We start from the raw sequence: 21,425 nt of genomic DNA on the forward strand, positions 1-21,425 counted from the left end.
AGTGGGATAAGGTATTGCTGCTTGCCTTTCTCTGGATAAGGTTAGCCCTTTAGAAGCAGGCTTAAGTTAAGCCCCTAAGAAATTTTTATGAGAGACCTTCCTTAGCACTCTAAGTATGGTAATATAATTATGAGGCAGATAGTGAGGGATTCCAGATCTCCTAGGGACCAAAGTGGGTGCTGTTGCTTTGGTGCAATTGTCCCATCTGGGAAGAAGGCCATCCTGGTCCTACCCCACCCTAATCTCCCAAGCGACTGCCATACCTGGAGAGGAGGGAATACCCTATGAATTGGCCAATCATAACTTCTCGTGCCAGCTGCAAAAGAATGCAGAGGACTCTCTAGCCCCTGAGCCAAGCAGCACAGATATCAGAGTGTGGAAACTAACCTAGAACCACTAGCAGGTATAGTAAGGCAACTCCCAACTGTCCAATCTAAGTGGTTCCACGATGACCTCTGAACCACGAGGGAGGTACCAATCCAGGTACTATAAAACAGGATGCAGACCATGACCAGGATCTTTTTGCACCTTTCCATTTGCTCTCCCCTTGTTGTGACAGTGAGTCTGGCCATCATCTGTGGCATATGTATGTATCATGCTCTGTAAAACTATATCTGGCTCTTGCTCTATAATGTATCTTTCTCTTAAATAAACCTCATTTTTGTGCTTGCCTTACTTTGGTGTGTCTGGTCATTCTTTGATCATGGGTGTGCCAAGAACAGACATTTCACACTAAAACCTGGCATAACCACAAGTTAAAGAAAATAGAATAAAAGTTTGTCAAATGAGTGGGTCAGGTCCTAACCACGATGCATGAGGCTTGCCTCTTTCAGCTTTCTGCCCCAGTTAGAAACAAAGAAGTGAAAAAGACCCTATGAAGTGCCTCTAACAGCTCACATATCACTGAAATTGTCAGAAATGAAAACTTTGGATCCCTCATACCAGAGTAAAGAGATATTCCACGGAAGAAGAGGACCTAAGCCCCCAGTGGAGGCGCCAGCCTGTAGGCAATCTAAAGCATCTGTTAAAGGAAAACAGAAAAATAAAAATGTTGATATTTTTGCTAATATTCAATTATTCATTCTGTCTATAGGATGGAGAGACAATGCCTTAGAGAGGGTTTCCCTGGGCTATTGCCTCTTCTGTTGATCGATCTTGCTGCTGAGTTTGTCATCCTAAACCTCGTTTGGTGCTGTATGTGAGTTCTGATTTTGCAGAAGCTGGTCTCCCGGATTACCCACTAATCCGGAAGACCAAGGTGCAACTAATAGCTCCCGGATTACCCACTAATCTGGGAGACCAAGGTGCAACTAATAGCTCTGCACTCAGAGGTCCCATGTTTCTTTTCTAAGCCAGCCCAATACAGGTGGTATCGGACACTGTATGCAAGGCAACAGTCCATTTTTCCTAGTCAATCCTCACTGCTGTTATTGCTTATGATTGTTTTCATCTGGTAATCTGTTGCTGTATATATACTGCCAAAGCTTTGGAATGGCAAAGAAAAAGAAAAAAGAAAACTAAACTGAGGCCAATTGTGGAGAGATCTGAATAAAAGATAATGAGCCTGTGCTTCCTGGAGACCATGGCAAGCAGATAATGATCTAAGTAAAACAAGATTACAGCCAGGACTGTATTACAAGGTTGATGTAATGAACACTCACCCAAAAGTTAAATAGTGTTCTCAATTGTTTGAGATCCATCACAAGAAATGGTTTTTACATCATGACCCATGAACACACACATATGTGTGCATGAGAAACAAAAGTTTCACAAAATGATATTTGAAAGGAGGTGGAGATTGGCAGTAGGGAACCCAGCCAGGAGGATGCTGCAACAGTCTTAGCGTGAAGTGACGCAGGAGGTCATGACAAATGAACACAGGGGAGTGGGCTGGCAGTGGGTGAAGCATGCACAGAAGGAGAGTAACACGAAAGCCCTCGGAGCAAGCTACATGGCAGATAGGAAGAGCATAAATCAAAGATGACACTGAAACATCTATCCTCTCCTGAATGGGAAAGGATGAGGACATGCACAAAAAAAAAGAGTAAGAGGGAGCCAGGCAGAAAGGATGGGGTCGACAGCAGTTGGAAGAAAAGGCAGGTAAGAACCTCCTAACTCAATACCCTTTCGCATCTTTGGCATTTTGAACCATGTGAATACATCACTCATTCAAGACAATAAGATTTTAACTTAAAAAAATAAACTGAAAAAAACTATAAAGATGACTGTGTAAGTGGTCTAATGGCTAAAAATAATAGTCACTGATAATCTCTGAAGTCCAGAACGAGAAGCAATTAAACCCACTGAGGCTGAGTTCATAATGGATGGTCAAGAAGGAATGTCTAGGTTTAAGAACAAGAGGAGATACCAGAGGAAAAGAAAGCAGATGATGAAATAAAAAATACAGGTGGTAAAAGTTAACCTTAGAAAAGAAGATACTATGTTTTTTTCTTCTAAGTCTGAAGGAAAAGATGAAAGACTAAATATAGAAATGGAGAAGAGAAGCAGATGAGTGTATCAGATGGCCTTTCAGTAAAAATAGAAGTCAAAGTCGTCTTTGTTTTAGCAAGGGGAAGGACAGAGGGGAATTTGGAAAGCCAATTTGAAAATGTTCTATTGTGCTTGAAAAGCATGTATTTTTCTTTTTTTTAACTGTTTTCAAGAAAAAGGGCCTCAATCCTTTACCAGGTCATGAATTCAATTCTGTATAATGACATCAGCATTAACAGCAATGAGATATAACAGAAAATAGAAAAATTGCAGTGTAAGCAGAAATATTGCTTCATGAAACTTGTTTCTGGCACATACACACATACGTGTACGTGTTAACTAGGTCAGGATGTAAGAAAGTATTTACTATGAACCTCAAGCAATTGAAACACTAACTTGTAGGTGAGGGTTGATTATGTCAACCTGGTAAATTATTTAGTTCAACTCCTCTACATATCTGCTAATTTGTCTGACTGCTTAACCCAGGCATCCTCAAACTACAGCCCGCAGGCCACATGCAGGTGTTTTTGCCCATTTGTTTTTTCACTTCAAAATAAGATATGTGCAGTAAGCATAGGAATTTGCTCATAGTTTTTTTTAAACTATAGTCCGGCCCTCCAAAAGTCTGAGGGACAGTGAACTGGCCCCCTGTTTAAAAAGTTTGAGGACCCCTGGCTTAACCTATTAGTTTTTGAGAAGTCTTATTTTTTTAGTCTCACATTTTATGTATTTTTTTCCTTCTTTACTTTTGTTTTGTATCTTTTGAGACTAGTTATCAACCACATACAGATTCAGGGTTATTATCTTCCTGGTGAACTGCTCTGTTCATCAGGAAGATAATAACCACTTTTTGGTTCAAAGTGTATACTCTTTGCCCTAAAGTCTGGTTTATCTAACATAAATATTGTGAAAGAAATACATGAGGCATTAAAAAGAAATACATATGAACATTGCTAATTATTTCTCCTACTCCCCACAGAGACCCTGCACAGACTGGTCCAGTTAACCCAGCCCCAGCACCGTGACCTTCAGTCGTCCTGAGCTATGCACAGCCTAGGCCTGGAATGCTGCTCCCCACCCACTTCTGCCTGCCCTTCATTCCAGACCCAGAACAAAGGTCACTGCTCTTCCCAGACACATTGCCCATTCCACCCACTCAGTAGAACTGACCAGCCTCTCTCATGTGGCTCCCCTGAACCTTTGCACATATTCCCATCATGGCACCTTATTTGGGTTTAGCACATGTAATCACTGACTTGCCTGTCTCCTTAGCTGAATGGGAATTCATCAAGAACAAGAAGCCCATGGAGGCCTAGTCTCCTTCAGCTTATGTTCCCAGTGCACGGTACACAGTAGGCTCAAAAGTGGATAGGGGAACATATGACGTGGAATGGAGAGGCAAGTTGAAGTCACAGAATTTGCATGAAAGCATATTGGAAGGATTCACTATTTAAAGTGGCAAAAGTTAAAGTCATCTGGTCTATTTCAAGTAATGACATCAAGGCTGACGGAGGTAGAGTGACCACCCAACACTACATAGCTTGCTAACATCAGACCAGTTTCCCATGCTCAGCCTAGGGCTCTTTCTAACATATCTCCTCTAGCACCCCGGAAGTTTCCCTACCAAATTTTCTCTGGTATGATACTCTTGTATTTGGGGCTTTCAGCTCACCACCATTACCCCAGGCGTCCAAGCCAGAACCTAGGAGACATCCAAAATGCCCTTCTTTCTTTCTCACCAAGTCCTATTGATCCTACCCCTCAACATCTGATGAACCTTTCACTTTTCTCCACCCCTAATGCCACTATCCTTGTCCAGAGCCAAAACCTTCACCACTTGGATAATTTTTAAAGCTGTTGTGAGCCTCTAGCAGGCTGCTTAACACATAACAGACACTCAAATATTTATCGAATACAGAAGGACTCTAACTATTAATAGTTTGGTACTGCTGGGCCACAAGTATAAGGCAGGGAGCTTTAAGAATAAGGCTGAAGAACAGGGACCCACTCAGGAGGACAAAAGATGGTAAACTGAAGAGGCATTTACTTTAGGCAGGGCAGATCTGCATGTGAGATAGAACATTAGGACAAGTGTGAAGAGGACAGACATGAGAGGGCAAGCCCAAAACCAGAGACCCAGGTGACAGATAAAATTGTACAAGGGTGACCTTGGGCAGATTCCAGGAATGGAAGGCTGAACAGTCAAGATATTTGGATGTGATATGGACACAGCTTGCATTTGGTATCCCAGGTGAAAAACCTCAGCTCTACTGTAGTCTCTGAACCTCTCTCAGCTTCAATGACCTCTTTTGTAAATGGGAATTTCACCTAACTTCTAGGGTTTTCATGAGGATTAAATGAATTAGGTGAAAGTCCCCAGCACAGAATCTGTCACATAATCAATGTTAATAACTTTCAACTCAAGTTAGAAACTTTTATATTTTTAAAACTCCAGGTTCCTACGGCTCAATAATCTTTCCACAAATTTTTATTTTAAGGGTCTACATAAGGCTTAAAAGGAAAAAAAGTATAAAAGAAAAAACCAACTTCAAGATGTTTTTAAGCCGGGCGCGGTGGCTCACGCCTGTAATCCTAGCTCTCTGGGAGGCTAAGGCGGGCGGATCGTTTGAGCTCAGGAGTTCGAAACCAACCTGAGCAAGAGCGAGACCCCGTCTCTACTATAAGTAGAAAGAAATTAATTGGCCAATAAAATATATAGAAAAAATTAGCCGGGCATGGTGGCGCATGCCTGTAGTCCCAGCTACTCGGGAGGCTGAGGCAGGAGGATCACTTGAGCCCAGGAGTTTGAGGTTGCTGTGAGCCAGGCTGACACCACGGCACTCACTCTAGCCTGGGCAACAAAGTGAGACTCTGTCTCAAAAAAAAAAAAAAAAAAAAAAGATGTTTTTTAATTATTAAACCTCATGATAGGGCCATAATTCCTGAAAGCCTTTGCAGTAATAAATGCTTTATGGAAATATCTTAATGCCTAGATATGACCTAGAATTCTATTTCCTCAGAATATTAAACATTGATCTGCAGCTCTGCTGCAGCTCAAAACTGACCATCCAGTCTCAGTTCCAATAACCTAATTCTGGTCTAAATGGTGAATCAAGCATAACTGCCTTCTTCTTCCCCTAAACCCTCTATATACATGAGAGAGAGGAAGAATCTAGAAAAGGTGGAGTCTCAAGGGAGGTAAAAACATGCTTGGGGCCAGCCTCGGTGGCTTACAACTGCAATCCCAGCACTTTGAGAGGCCGAGGATTGCTTGAGGCCAGGAGTTTGAGGCTAGCCTGGGCAACATAGCAAGACCCTGTCTCTACCCCAAAAAAAAAAAAAAAAATGCTTGGGAAAGACATAAATATTGGCAAACTTCAGGTACATTCATTAAATAAGTACTGGGTCCTAAGTTTGGGGAAATCATAGAAGAATATATATATTAATAGAATGTGTAATTTTTAATCAGCAACAGAAAGATACCTGACAAAAATTCGAGTTATCCAATAGAAAATATGGCAAGGTGACAGGAAAAAAAATAAAAAAGCATAATAAATAGAAATAACTCCTAATACATTTATAGTTATAACAAATGTAAACAGTTTCAACTAACAATTAAAAGATTAAGTCTCAACGCCTCTATCAGTTTATTTAATTCTACGGCTATCTAGTTTACCATAGTATACCTGTGGCCTACCATAACAGGTACTCATTCAATAGTTATTGAACCAAATAAATGGATAAAAAATAAGCAAAGAGTAAAAATAGATTTCTCCTACTAATTACTTATTTTCATTGACTTGTAATAAGACTAATATCTTAAGTTTCTTTTTTTTTTTTTTTTTTGGAGACAGAGTCTCACTCTTGTTGCCCCAGCTAGAGTGCTGTGGCGTCAGCCTAGCTCACAGCAACCTCACACTCCTGGGCTCAAGCGATCCTCCTGCCTCAGCTTCCCAAGTAGCTGGGACTACAGGCATGCGCCTGCCCGGCTAATTTTTTTCTATATACTTTTAGTTGGCCAGTTAATTTATTTCTATTTTTAGCAGAGACAGGGTCTTGCTCTTGCTCAGGCTGGTCTGGAAATCCTGAGCTCAAACAATCCACCCGCCTCGGCCTCCCAGAGTAATAAGATTACAGGCATGAGCCACCACACCTGGCCTACAGGTGCTTTTAATAATAAAAACATTTATCTTTCAATAAATATAATAAATGATGAACGTATGACTTCTCACAATGAAAGACCTAAAAATCCTGGGCAACTTTAAATTAACTTGCAATCTTGAAATTATCTTAAAGTCTCTAGCAGGTGCACACAGCTTCTCATACCAATATAGAGACAAGAGACACAAGACAATAGACGAAGGCCAGAAGCAGGCATTGTGTCTAACACAAAGATACAGCTCAGTGTGTCTTGTTGAAGCCTGTGACTTTGCTGCCTGGTACAGTGCCTGGCATACAAGAAACACTTCAAAGTGTGTGTGTTTGTCTATATATACATATAAATTTTTTTTTATCTGTTACTCTTCACTAAAGAAATAAAACAAGTTAGCATTAGCAGAATCTACTTAAATAGAGGACATGCACAGACAATATTAGTCCAGGCATATGCAGCAACTACACTTAGTGGCCCATATTAATGGCTACTCTGGGGGCAGAAGGCATCAGAATGGCAAAGAAAATGGCCAGTGGACTTATACCATCTTTCCACAAAAAACCACCACCTAACTGATCTGCTCCAACAAACATACTGTTTTCTAACCTTTCCTTCAGAAGGCATAAAGTGCCATACAGATTCAAAAAAGAAGTATTTTAAATTCACAAATAAGTTTTAAAATTTAAGATTATCAAAGTTATCTAGTAACATGCAGAGTTGCTTATAAATGACAAAACTATAGCATTTTAGAAATAATGCCAAAATTTAACTAGTGAAATAATGAAGTAATATATACCCAAAGTCATAAGTATTTATAGTAAGCTCAATTGTTCATTAGGTCAACATTTCCACTCTTATTTCAGATGTATTTGGTGATATATGGCTTCTGTTTTCATATGCTCTCCTCTTCCTGGTACACAGAAAACAAGCGATTAAGTAGTGTGTCTACAGAGAGCATGAGTCATTCATTCCAAGATCATAAAGGGAAGGCACTCCCTCAACCCAAGAACAACCCTGGGTTTTGGACAGCTGCTGAAGTTTATAGGCACTTTCACTGTGTCTTTAAAAAAAAAAAAAAAGTGCCAGGGTATGCATAAATAATCAGACCCATGTTTCATTTCCTGCTAAAGACAAAGGATATGATTGCTCTGAAAAGACAATCACCAAGACCAAAGACAAACAGATGAGGAAAAGGGTTTTTAGAATGAGGAACTGAAAGACCCAATTGTTAGCTCATCAATGCTTTAATTCTCAGAATTTAATTAGGCCAGGAAAACAGGTTAAGGATTAATTTGATTCAGGTGCCATCTTATAAATGCAAAGTTTGATACATATTTCCTTGAACTCTCTAATGATAATTATTCTCCAGCATTCAGCAAGCTAAAGAGCTAATCCAATTAGAAGTTCTAGCAGCTGGTGATTTCCCAGTGTGACATCTATCTCAACGGTTGTGAATCCGGCTGCTCATTATCATCATCATCTAAGAGTTTTATAAAATACTAATGCCTGGACTCTACTTCTCAGAGATTGTCTCAATTGGTTAAGGTGGGGCCTTGACATAGGTGTTTTTCAAATCTCCCCCAGGTGATTCTAATGTACAGCCACCCTGAGAATTACTGGCCTAAATGATTATAGGTCACTGGGAAGAACCTGTATTAGTAACTTTGTCTTCTCCTATCAGTCTAATGAAAGATGATGCCTGTGGCATGCACATTTTTAAACTCTTTCATGTAAGAAAGTGTCATAAACTATATAAATATCTCATAATACACTGAGTTGGCATAAAGGCTGGTCTAAGCTATCAGAAGGAAATAACACTTCAAAAAATAACCCCAGGAATACTTAAATGATGAGATATACCACCTAGGAAAGGGGCCTAAGAATTTTCAGACATTCCTATTAAAATAGGGATTCAGCTACAGTGCAGCAAGAAGGCCACAAAGTCTTGATCATCATGATGGAAATCAGAAATTGTTTCTTAAACTCTACAATGTTCAAACACTAAATTGTTGTGATTCTTGATATGAAGCATAAAGTCCTAATTGTTACATCTCAAGAAAAGATCCAATGCAACTCAAAGAACAGAGAACTAAAGAAAAGGATTTTCATAAAGGTCAATGTAATTAGGACTCTTCAGCCTAGGAGGACCTGACGAAATGTATAAAATTGTGAAAGGCATAGACTTAACAGTACAGAACATCAGTATAGGAGACTTACACGTTTAAAAGTCATGATTTAGAAATAGTACAGCTTAAATTATAACTTTCCAAACTCACGACCTTAAGAACCTGAATATAGGCCGGGCGTGGTGGCTCACACCTGTAATCCTAGCACTCTGGTAGGCCAAGGCAGGTGGATTACTCCAGGTCAGGAGTTCGAAACCACCCTGAGCGAGACCCCATCTCTACTAAAAATAGAAAAAATTAATTGACCAACTAAAAATATATATAGAAAAAATTAGCTGAGCATGGTGGCGCATGCCTGTAGTCCCAGCTACTTGGGAGGCTGAGGCAGTAGGATCACTTGAGCCCAGGAGATTGAGGTTGCTGTGAGCTAGGCTGACACCACGGCACTCACTCTAGCCTGGGCAACAAAGTGAGACTCTGTCTAAAAAAAAAAAAAAAAAAAAAAAAAGAACCTGAATATAAAACCACTTCAAACAAAAATTAGATAAATCCTTGGACCATAAGTTCAAAATGTATATCACCCAAGAAACATAGCGATATGTTGGGACATACCCCTCACCTTCTGCTCTTCCAAAAATTGTCCTTTAATATCACTTTCAGAAACAGGATTCTGAGAGGTAAATCTAAGCACAGATGAGCTAAGAAATGGTATTTTCCTTTCCTCATTTTAAAGCGATTAACAGATGTGTAAAATTAGCACTTCAATGATTAAATAGATGTAACCTTTCTCCCAGCTGGTGTTTAAATAATTTCCTAGCTTTTCCTGAAAGTTTTGTTCAAAATTAATTTACTCTTTCCCTTCTAAGATTGTTTGCACAGTCATTCTGCCACCAAAGTCCTCAGTAACAAAAAGCTCTGCCTTCAAACCCATCATCAGATCTAGGATTTGCTGTTTTATTTGGCTTCCAATGAAAACTGCTTCCAGATCAAACAAGGGCCACAGCACAGTGTCCTGGGGGAGTGGGGAGGAAGGGAGGAAACTATTTTTTTTTTTTTTTGAGACAGAGTCTCGCTTTGTTGCCCAGGCTAGAGTGAGTGCCGTGGCATCAGCCTAGCTCACAGCAACCTCAAACTCCTGGGCTCGAGTGATCCTTCTGCCTCAGCCTCCCAAGTAGCTGGGACTACAGGCATGCGCCACCATGCCCGGCTAATTTTTTTTTTTTTTTTTTTTTTTTTTGAGACAGAGTCTCACTTTGTTGCCCAGGCTAGAGTGAGTGCCGTGGCGTCAGCCTAGCTCACAGCAACCTCAAACTCCTGGGCTCAAGCGATCCTCCTGCCTCAGCCTCCCAAGTAGCTGGGACTACAGGCATGTGCCACCATGCCCGGCTAATTTTTTGTATATATATTTTTAGTTGGTCAATTAATTTCTTTCTATTTTTAGTAGAGACGGGGTCTCGCTCAGGCTGGTTTCGAACTCCTGACCTCAAGCAATCCGCCCGCCTCGGCCTCCCAGAGTGCTAGGATTACAGGCGTGAGCCACCGCGCCCGGCCTTAATTTTTTATATATATATCAGTTGGCCAATTAATTTCTTTCTATTTATAGTAGAGACGGGGTCTCGCTCTTGCTCAGGCTGGTTTTGAACTCCTGACCTTGAGCAATCCGCCCGCCTCGGCCTCCCAAGAGCTAGGATTACAGGCGTGAGCCACAGCGCCCGGCCTTATTTCTTATAGTTTGGCCTATTAGGCACTATTCATCCTCAAACTTTTTCTTTTTCTTTTTTTTTTTTTAGCACCCAATTAGAAGAAAGGCATTATACATACAAAGTGTTATTTCTGGCAAGACAAACAAAAAGTCCCTAAAGGAGTCTAGTAGTGCATAGGACCAGTGCTTTCCAGGGCTTTCTACTCTTACAGTGCAATATCATCAGTCTATTTACAGCTGAAGGAACTTCACAGAATCAAAGAACACCTTTCTTCCCACTTTATTAGGAAAGAAAAGAGATTTTCACCATCTTTGAAAAAAACCACTAAGACCTCGGACCTCAAGACCCAACTCAAATCGCCCACAGAACTCTGTGTGAGAACTCTATCACAGTATCTGTTGCAATAGAACCATATGCGTCTCTCTTCCATTGAACTACACCCTCCACTAGGGTAAAGACAGTGTTTTAGCCATCTTTTTAGTTTGCTACATGACTAGCAGACAGGTCTTCAATAAATGTTGAAGGAATAAACAAATGACTTCACAGAATTTCAGACAATGTAATTTGTTAGGAGAAAAAGGTATAATACTAAATTAGTTGGGGGGGAGTGCATGCAGGGCTTCTTCAAGAAAAGGGAGGATGTAGTTAACCATGATGGCCTAGAACTGAGAAGAAAAAAAAAGAAAAGGGAGGATGAAAGATATAAATGGGAATGAATGACTGGCACAGCTACTAGGGATGAATCCTAGAAGTTAATAAGTGCCTAGAAGGGAGACCAGCCAACTATTATTCAGCTGAACACTTTGGCCCACACACCACAGCTGTCCCCTGGGGGAAGGAAGATATCTTAAGCTGCAAACAGGGAGAATAACTTCATATCTGGCATAAAAACAATATGTAATGATGGTGTGAAACAATAATACTATACATAAAACTACTAAAATTGAAAGCATTATGGCATGTTTAAAATTTCCTAACATTTCAGTTAGACAACTGCCTCAAATTTTACATGCTGACCTTGCAGAATTGTGAAATTTGGAATTTCAGTGTTAAAAAGTGAAAAGGTGTTTCAAAGAATGAGATTCATAAAGAAAATCAGCACAGCACTTTAAAGTGTCTCACTACCAAGTTAAAGAAATGCAAGGGTAAACTTGAAAGAACCCGAAATAAGAAAATAACTTATAATAAAAAACATCGGTGAACACTAACCTAAAATCAACCTGTATTTCGCTCAACCAGACTTACCAAAGAAAGCAGGAGTGGATGCTTTTTGTGAATGGAAGCAGCTCTCTTAAGGGTCTACAGCAACCAGAAGATGAGTCATCCTAACATAACACACAATTTAATTAAGATACTACCAGTATGTCTTCTGATAGTACCACAATGCTAAATGTTCAGTGTTTATCCTCACTTTAAAAAATACTCTTTGTATGTATTGCTTATTCTCACTTTAAAAAATACTCTTTATAAGTATTGCTTAATGTATTATCAACAGCTATTGATAATTTTTTAAATTATTTCCCTATTTGGTTAAACGTACCGATTCAAATGCTTTCAGCTCAATTATGGTCAGTTGTCACATAATGATTAGGACTTAGATCAGCTAATGAATAATTATTCGTTAGAGGCTCTGTGAAATTGCTGTTACTTCTCAGACTTGCGTTTGCTAGGCTAGATTTTTTTAAAGGTTATGTTTTAAAACATATTTGAACAGGAATAGAACAGTTTACAAAAAGACACACAGAGAAATAGTAACAGCTTGTAAAGATCTAACGCATTTAAATCCCCATAAAACCAAGCCAAAATGAGGTTAGACTAAGATGCTGAGAATGTACTGAATCAATAGCACAGCCAAACTAGTTTGATTGTCTAATAGTCTAGATCTATCTGAAAATACATCAATTCCATCATAAATCACAGAAACCAAAATTAGCAGCAGCAACCTTTTTTGCACAAGAGCCAGTTTGGGAAAAATAAAGAGGCCTATCTCATTTATTTTCATTCAAAAAGATTTATTGAATCCTGCAGGCTTAAAGGTTAGATTTCCCCATTCACTGAATAAAATGACAATGAGAAATTAGCATGACATTTTTAGGTGGCAAGAAAGGCAGTACATTCTAGTCTTTTGTTTTTATATTCTCCATTTACTCCTTCCAACAACTCCTTTGTTACTCAAACCATACAAGGTAGACCAGCGACTAGAAATATTTCAATTCATTCAATAAAATTTTATAGAAGACCTGCTGTGGACCACGTGCTAGGGATCCCTCCATGACATCTTCTTTTTCCCTATGCTAGGGCTGTGTTAGGCTGGGCAGGTAGGACAAAGGGGAACCTGCACCAATACAGCCAGGTTCCCAAAAGACCAAACTGTCCAGGCACCATGGTTTCTGGCACCTGCATGATCTACCCTAGAAGGGCTTGATACCACCTCTCCTCTGTCCCCTGGCGTCTGCTGGCCATGGCCTGGCCAGAACACACATGTCCGAGAACCAGTCATTCTACAAAGGTTCCTCCCTTCTTTGAAGGTGGTTGCCCTAAAGGCTTTTTCTCCTCCACTCCTGTCTGCTTGATATGCTCTGCAAGGATGCCCATGAAATTGGATCTAGAGCTCTTGCAAAGCTAGACTGAGAAAGGCTTCAGGTTGCTTATCACTGGAAGAAATAGTTCCTACAGAGTACATATCAATGTTTCTGCTCAAAGATCTACCCTATATCTATTCCCTTCCCAAACTGCAGATGGTCTAAAAATTTAAGAAGAGAAACCAGATAAACTGACCATAGCTGGAAAAACTACTACTAGTCAATCTACTACATAATGATATTCCCTGTAACTATATAAACTAATTTTGCAAGAAAGGAGCCAGGGCAGCCACAAGGTCAAAGAACAAACCTATTACCCTAGTATCAGTCTTTTCAGTCTGTGTAGATCCTTCTCCGATGTGCTTGCTTTGACATTTGAGAGGCTATTTTATTCTCTATATAGGCTACACTTATAATGATTAGGAAAGCTAAAGATACATTTCAGCTATTACCCATGAAAATATAAATCCTACAACTTTGTAGTAAGGAGGTAAAAAGGTTTATAAAACATTTTTGTCAAAACCGAGGAAAATTTGGCCTTGGCGTCAGATACTGGGTTACAAGCCTGGATCTTCAGTTTCCTCACCTGTAAAATGAAGATGATAATGAAACCCTCTTGAGGTTTACTGTGGAGATAAAATAATACATACAAAGGGCTTAGAACAGTGTCTGGCTCAGAAAAATGCTCAAAAGCCACTATTAGCTACTCTTAGTCTCAGCTGTCAGTGTAAACAACAAAATATGCACAAAAACTTCCCTCAGTCCACAAAATCTGATTCCAAAAATTGTCAGTCACCTTACAAAGACCCTGTCTTTTATTTTTTAAAGCTAAAGGGAGGATAATTCTTTTATATCTTAAAATAGGAAATAAATGTACATTCATAATATGTAGACACATATAAAATATGTGACACAAAAATAAATGTACAGGCCCTATTCAACCCAACTGCTAGCCTCTTAGTAATATGAAACATGGGATAAAAAGTAGTATAGGATATAAAACTAGTAAGCCATTTTAAAGAAACTGAAGAGTAAAGACACTAAGAAAAAACCTGGTTATTCAACAATACCGAAAATGGTCAGAAAGATTTAAAATATATACTAGGTAGTTTCTTTTGGTGGTAGTAATTGATTTTTTTAATTAAAATACCCTCTCATTTTGTCATAGTAATGTGTGAATGTTTAGCAAACTCAATTTTAAAAAGAAAGTTAAAAATCCTTTTTTAAAAGTAAATACCAAATAACACAAAACTCTAAACTGAATACAGTTTCATAAAAAATGATTCCTCAAAAAAATAGTCCATGTGGATTTCAATTCCATAATAATTTCTCATTCAAAAGAAGTTAACTGCATATGACATAGTAAAAATAATTTCATTATCAAAAAGTAACTCTAAGAAGAACAGCAAAATTTTTTTGTTTCTGTGAATTCTAATTGATAGCTATTATCCCCTCCAAAAACAAAAAAACATTCAGTAGTATTCATCATTCAGAGTATCACCTTTCTATATATAGATTATATGCTTATGAATGTTAAAATGTATGACAGATGCTTTGAGATCTCTTCGTGGTCACTCAGTCTCAGAATAGAATGAGGCAACACATGGCAATACATTATATAACACTGTCATATCAGACAAAGCCACAAGGACTAGTGGAAGCAATTTTAAGACTGAAAAGATAAGACCATATCACCATTCTCCAAAAGTGGATTGTATTATATTTCTTTTTAAGTCTTCAAATTACAATTCTTATCCTTAGATATTAAACTCTACTCTCAGGAGATTATGGAATGTTTACACAGAGCTTTATCATTTTCCCTGCTAGAAAATAAAACAAAATAACCTAAATATCTATCTCTGGTGGTCATTACCTTACAATAGACATAAGCAACTATCAAAAAAGCAATGCTATGAATACAAACTACTAAACACCCTTTTAAAAAAATGGAAACACCAGAAAAAATAACAATGCTCAGTTGTTTTGCTAGAAGAAAAAAACTGAAAAGTTTAAATAACGTTCAAGATGAACCTAACAAGGACTGCTACCACAAAGATTAAAAGACAAAGATGATGCTACATCAGACAGAAATACAACACAAGTGGAAGTGCACATTTCCTGTTTCTTCACCCAACTGGACAGAGATTTTCTGCCCCAATTAAAAGTTATTCTAAACAGGGATTAAAATGACTAATAAGCATAACAACATTTTATTTTTAAGACAAGGATATTACTGACAGAAAACTTGGACTTAAATTTAATTCAGCTCAATTTGACCAAAACGCCTTTCATGTCCTAAGCAGTCTAAAGCCTAGAGACACCAGGATGAATAAAGAATGGTCCTCGCCTTGCGGAAAACACTGTTCACTGGAGAAAAAGTAGACAAACTACTATTGACACAGTAAGGACTACAAGTGAAGTGTGTACTAAGTGTAGAAAGTAGCTGGAAACATAATAAAGGTGGCCAATAATCCCACCCCAGGGATGAGTGCTGGGTGAGCACAGGGTTGAGTGTTCAGATTAGCATCTGAGGTGGGTCTTGCAGAATGAACTAGGCAGGAAAAGGGGCTGGCAGTGGCAGACATTCCAAGCTGAGGAAATGGTCATTTTAACCTTAAATACCATCATTACTGATTCTTCTGATGTCTCCAGGAAAAAGAAAACTCTTGTTTCAGGTTGTTCAATAGCCACAAATGTAAAAACCACAATGCCCACAAGCTTTTCTGGTCTTATAATACTGTTGCTCTTTGGAAAAGAAAAGGACTTAGTCATTATCTATTCAGTTGAAGAACCAATAGGAAACAGTGAAAGATTTTAAATGCTGTCACTACAAACAATAGCAAAACTTGCCATAAAAGCAGAGGGGAAAGTCCAATAAAGAGAATGTTAAATGATTCCAAATATAGAAAAAGATGTAGGCCGGGCACAGTGGCTCAACGCCTGTAATCCTAGCTCTCTGGGAGGCGGAGGTGGGAGGATGGTTCAAGGTCGGGAGTTCGAAACCAGCCTGAGCAAGAGCAAGACACTGTCTATACTAAAAATAGAAAGAAATTAATTGGCCAACTAAAAATATATAGAAAAAATTAGCCAGGCATGGTGGCTCATGCCTGTAGTCCCAGCTACTCAGGACACTGAGGCAGAAGAATTGCTTGAGCACAGGAGTTAAAGGTTGCTGTGAGCTAGGCTGACGCCCCGGCAATCTAGTCCTGGCAACAAGAGTCAGACTCAGTCTCCAAACAAAAGGAAGAAAGAAAGAAAAATATCTAAAAAGTACTTATTCAATTCAAATATCATTATTAAATAGCCATTATTTAGAAAGGATCTTCAGTCCTGGGCAGGATACTATGGTAAAGTCAAGTGCATCGGATTGTTTATTCACTGGCAATACCTGAACACCTAAAGATCAAAACTGGTTGTTACTTCTGAAACATAATGGCCTCTTCCTTCCTCTAGATTTCTGGTCTACCTTAGTCTGTGGTTGGCTATATGCTAAGAAGTGAAATAAACTTAATTGCAAAGGCTACGGCCATTTTATTCAGAAAAAAGCTTTAAGTTTGCCTTCTGATATGGACTTTGGACAAACAAACAGTAATCCAAACCACAAAGCTTAATCCAAAATCTAGGCCCAGGTTACCCTTCATAGTTGAGGAAACTGAGGTGCAAAAAGTTTGCTCTGTCAGATGAGTTGGAGATGATCTCAAGTTGTATCCAGCTCTTACAATCTAAGCTTTTAGAATCCAAAAAGTTGGCTCTTCTGACAGCCTGGGAAGTTTGCAAACTACTTCAAGCTCTACTGAAGCCTTACCCAAACTTTGGGGGGTAGGGGGAAAATAGCCAAGCAAATGATCAAACCAGGAAAAAAAGAAGAGAATGACAAGAGACTGGCCAAAATTAGCCTATCTTTAACAACTTCAGTCCTAAGATCAAGAACCTTATCTGGGCACAATAGTTTCTCCTGAATTCTCAAAGAGGAACCAAAATGTAATAGCAAGAAAATAAATACAACCAGAGCCTAGGAAAAAAATAAGTTCTCCTTCACTGCTCTAGCAAAGCAATGAGCAGGCCTTCATAAGAAAGCACTGGGGCCTGTCAAAAAGTGTTCTGGAGGTCAAAGAACTGCCCTATGTAAGTGTCCCAACTCTATTCTGTGACCTCAGGCAAGTTACTCAATCACTCACACCTTTCTCCTCACCTGAAAAAGAGGGTACCACCACCACCTGTTCTGTAAGGTTGTTGTGGGGACTGGGAATAACATATTTTTTTTTTTTTTTGAGACAGAGTCTCGCTTTGTTGTCCAGGCTAGAGTGAGTGCCGTGGCGTCAGCCTAGCTCACAGCAACCTCAAACTCCTGGGCTCCAGTGATCCTTCTGCCTCAGCCTCCCGAGTAGCTGGGACTACAGGCATGCGCCACTATGCTCGGCTAATTTTTTATATATATATATCAGTTGGCCAATTAATTTCTTTCTATTTATAGTAGAGACGGGGTCTCGCTCTTGCTCAGGCTGGTTTCAAACTCCTGACCTTGAGCAATCCGCCCGCCTCGGCCTCCCAAGAGCTAGGATTACAGGCGTGAGCCACAGCGCCCGGCCTGGGAATAACATATTAAATGGCCTGTTCTTGGAAGCCACTCTATAAATGGTGACCAGCTATGATCTGAAAAGCTCACTTGAAACTTTTATATTTTTCAGTTCATACCACGTAATTCTTTTGTCTAGACTGCATATATGAATTACAAGTAAATTAGAAATGCTCTGGCTATTTCTTTAAAGTGAAGGATCTGAGTGATTAGGGAAGAGGACTGACAAGCTACGAGGAGGAGGAGATGCCACTCAGTCCCCTCCTACACGAAACCGGACTGATGGCTCTCTGAGGGCAGACTGTTGCTCTGTTTACCCCACGACTGCAAACAAATTTTCCTAAAGCAAGCTAACTGCTGTAGCCGTAGGCCTCTCCTAACTGCTTACACGACTCCCAAACACGGGCCCACAATAATTTTGTATCGCACAATATCGACTCACACAAACATCTCAAAATTTTACAGTAGTTTAATTGTACTGCAATAGTAAAATCAAAGACGAGCGCCTTAAGTCGGGTGCCTATGAGGTAACCATAACAAAGTGACACCTGTAATAATGAGACCAGGAACACCTGGCGAGCAGGGAGTGAGTGTCCAGCAGAGCGCTCGACCGACCGAACTGGCACAATCCCTTGAGGTCGGAATTGGAACCCAGAACTTCTGGCGAGGGACAAGAAAGAAGATCCCCCAGGGTGAAAGAGGCCTTTCAGGCCAAGCGCACCTGGCCGGAACTTTCTGCTGGAGGTGGACCCCCACACGCCCACACCCCCACCCCGGGCCGGCCCCGGGGTCCGCGACCCCGACTGCGGGCGCGCGGCGCGGAAGCGCGCCCCGAGTGGCCCGGGTCGTCAGCCCTTCCTGCACGGCAGAGGGCAGCGGCTCCCTCCCGTCAGGAAACCCTGACAGCCCGCGCTCGCAGCCCGCCGGCCCCGCCTCGCCAGGCCGGCCGGCGGCTTCCCCGGCGGAGGGGCCCGGCCGCGCCCCCTCCACTCCCCGCCCGGGCCCAGCGCGCCCCCAGCCTCACCGGGTCGGAGCTGGAGGCCGCCGTCGCGGCGGCTGCACCACAGCGCGCGCTCGCCCTGCTGCAGGATGTAGTGGTCCTTGGCTTGGAAGAGCTCCATGCCGGCCCGCGCGCCGAGGGAGGCGGCGGCCCGCGGGGGGCGCACGGGGCGTCCTCGTCGGCCGCGGCCGCCAGAGCCCGCGCCCCGGGAGCAGCGAGGAGGGACGGCGCGGGGGAGCGGCGGCGAGGGAACGCCCCGGGGGCCCGACCCGCCGGCGGAGAACGCGCCCCGGCGCGGCGCCGGCCGTAGAGGCCTCTCCCCCGGCTCCTCCCCTTCCCTGGCCCCTCCCCGACCCACCCCGGGCCGCTGGCTCCACCCCGTCGCCGCCAGGCTCCGCCCCCGGCCCCGCCCCGAGCCCCGGTTCCGCCCCCTGCTGCCACTCTTTCCCGCCTCTTTCTCCTTTCGGCTCCCTCTCCCTGCCCTTTCCTCCGGCTTCTCCCGCTTCCTGCTCCCTCTGCTCCTTCCGCCCGCCTCCCGCTCTCCCGCAGGCCCTTCCCCGGCCGGCCCGCCGGAGGGCAGACCCCGAGCCTGGCTGAGGGTGGCCGGGCCCGCCGCCCTCCTCCGCGGTCTCGGGGCAGACGCCCACCCGTGGGGCTGGGGCGTCCCCTCCCGTGCCGGCGGCTACTCCGGCCTCCCGCCAGCCCCGACGGAACCCAGGCCGAGTCCCCACACCCGGCCCGACAGCCCCTCCGCCCGCGGGCCTTAGCTGCCCGCAGAGACCCGCACCCGAGAGCTGGAAGATGCGACCCACCGGGCTGGGTACAGGGCTTCGTCCCCAGCCATGCTCTCCGCCGAGCCCAGGCGTCTTCTGTTGTGGTATTTCCTACTAGAACAGACTTTCGACAACAGCAGGCGTTCAATACGTGCACGAGGGGAGCATGCAACAATAGGAAATACACGAGAGTCGGCAGCACGGGGCTAAATAGAGAGGAGGAAAGTACAGGTGCTATTGTGTTCCGAATTAAGCAGGATGAGTCTGAGAAGGTTTCATAAAGCGAGGCAGTCAATGAAGTGGAAGGGACACAGCTTGGCGAGGATAAGATGAATGGAAAACTTGTGGAAGGAGTCTCTCCCAAGCATCTCTTGAGCTCAGCCTATCTTGAAAAACCAGTTGGTATGAAAGGGTTTGGGGAATGAGGCCCTAGTTCCAGACCCAGTTCGGGTTCTGTCCAGCTGTGTCATCTAGTTCCTTGACCTCAGGTGGGGTTGAACTAATGACCTTTTTTTTTTTTTTTTATAAAAATTTTAAAATTCTTTTTCTTTTTTTTTTTTTCTTTTTTCACAAGAGGTATTAAATGCTACACTAATGAACTTTAATTACACTCCCAGTTCTATAAATCAGTGAGTCTTTATAGTCCTATCTCCTGTGGTCTCTAATGCCTGAGGCAGAAATAAGAGAAAAAGACAAGAGGTAGGAGACAGTGCTAGAAAAGGGAGGCAATGCTTTTTTTTTTTTTTTTTTTTTTTTTTTTTTTTTTTTTTTTTGAGACAGAGTCTCGCTTTGTTGCCCAGGCTAGAGTGAGTGCCGTGGCATCAGCCTAGCTCACAGCAACCTCAAACTCCTGGCTCAAGCAATCCTCCTGCCTCAGCCTCCCAAGTAGCTGGGACTACAGGCATGCGCCACCATGCCCGGCTAATTTTTTGTATATATATTAGTTGGCCAATTAATTTCTTTCTATTTATAGTGGAGACGGGGTCTCGCTCTTGCTCAGGCTGGTTTCGAACTCCTGACCTCGAGCAATCCGCCCGCCTCGGCCTCCCAGAGAGCTAGGATTACAGGTGTGAGCCACCGCGCCCGGCCCGGCAATGCTTTTTTATTATTATTATTTTTTTTTTTTAGTGACAGAGTCTCTCTGTTGCCCAGGCTAAAGTGCATTGGCCAGATCACAGCTCACAGCCACAAACTCCTGGGCTCAAGCAGTCCTGCCAGCCTCTGGAGTAGCTGAGACTGCAGGTACCCACCACTATGCCTGGCTAATTTTTTTTTTTTTTTGTCTGTAGATATAAGATCTGCTATGTTGCTCAGGCTGGTCTAGAACTCCTGGCCTCAAACAATCCTCCTGCCTCAGTCCCAAAGCGCTGGCATTAACAGGTGTGAGCCACCTTTGCCAGCAAGGAGGCAGTACTTTTTAACCATCTGCTCAAATAAAAGTGAGAGGGCCCGTGAGAGGGCCCAAAAGCAGGAAGGAGTTCCACATTACTAATTATTCCAGCCCACAGTGATTTCATTATTGAATTTCCATAGCACAGAAAGTCCCATGACAACAAAATGTCCTGGAATCTTTTCTGATAAGTACCATGCCTTCTGGGCTGTCCAGACATCTCAACATATAGGGGGTGGTTATTATACTAAACCTTTGTATTGTGATTTGGACAAAGACAATAAAGATAAGGTTCAGTGGAACCATCAGTTTCAGATTTATTGTTGAATTCAGCCATATGTTGTTGACTTTCCTTAGCAAAAATGAGTGATGGGAAATCCTATGAAGACAGAATGTCCTGCAAGTTATTTCATTATAGTTTTAATGAATCACATTGTCAGATGTGAACAAAGCAATACTGTTGCAACTGTTTTAAGACAATTAATTAGTTGATTAAAACTTTTCCTGTGACATTCCTATATTTTTAGCTAAAAAAAAAAAAAATAAAAAATAAAAAAATAAATAAAAAAAAATAAATAAAACTTTTCCTGATGTTTCATATCAGTGGATCCGACCCTGGTTACCTATTAGAA

General features: G+C 41.8%; 1 protein-coding gene across 3 annotated transcripts in view; it reads right to left on the reverse strand.

Annotated features, from left to right (window-relative positions):
* Window positions 1–18,956, reverse strand: part of INPP5F (inositol polyphosphate-5-phosphatase F) — a 90,428-nt gene extending 71,472 nt beyond the window's left edge. For all 3 annotated transcript variants that reach the window (XM_012739168.3, XM_076009748.1, XM_076009749.1), the window contains exon 1: window positions 18,655–18,956. In XM_012739168.3, the coding sequence (XP_012594622.1) occupies window positions 18,655–18,751 (97 nt within the window). In that variant the 5' untranslated portion in view covers window positions 18,752–18,956. The remainder of the gene's footprint in view (window positions 1–18,654) is intronic.
* Between the last annotated feature and the right edge of the window lie 2,469 nt (window positions 18,957–21,425).

The sequence above is a fragment of the Microcebus murinus genome, chromosome 14 (assembly GCF_040939455.1).
Source record: "Microcebus murinus isolate Inina chromosome 14, M.murinus_Inina_mat1.0, whole genome shotgun sequence".
NCBI classification, from domain to species: domain Eukaryota; kingdom Metazoa; phylum Chordata; class Mammalia; order Primates; family Cheirogaleidae; genus Microcebus; species Microcebus murinus.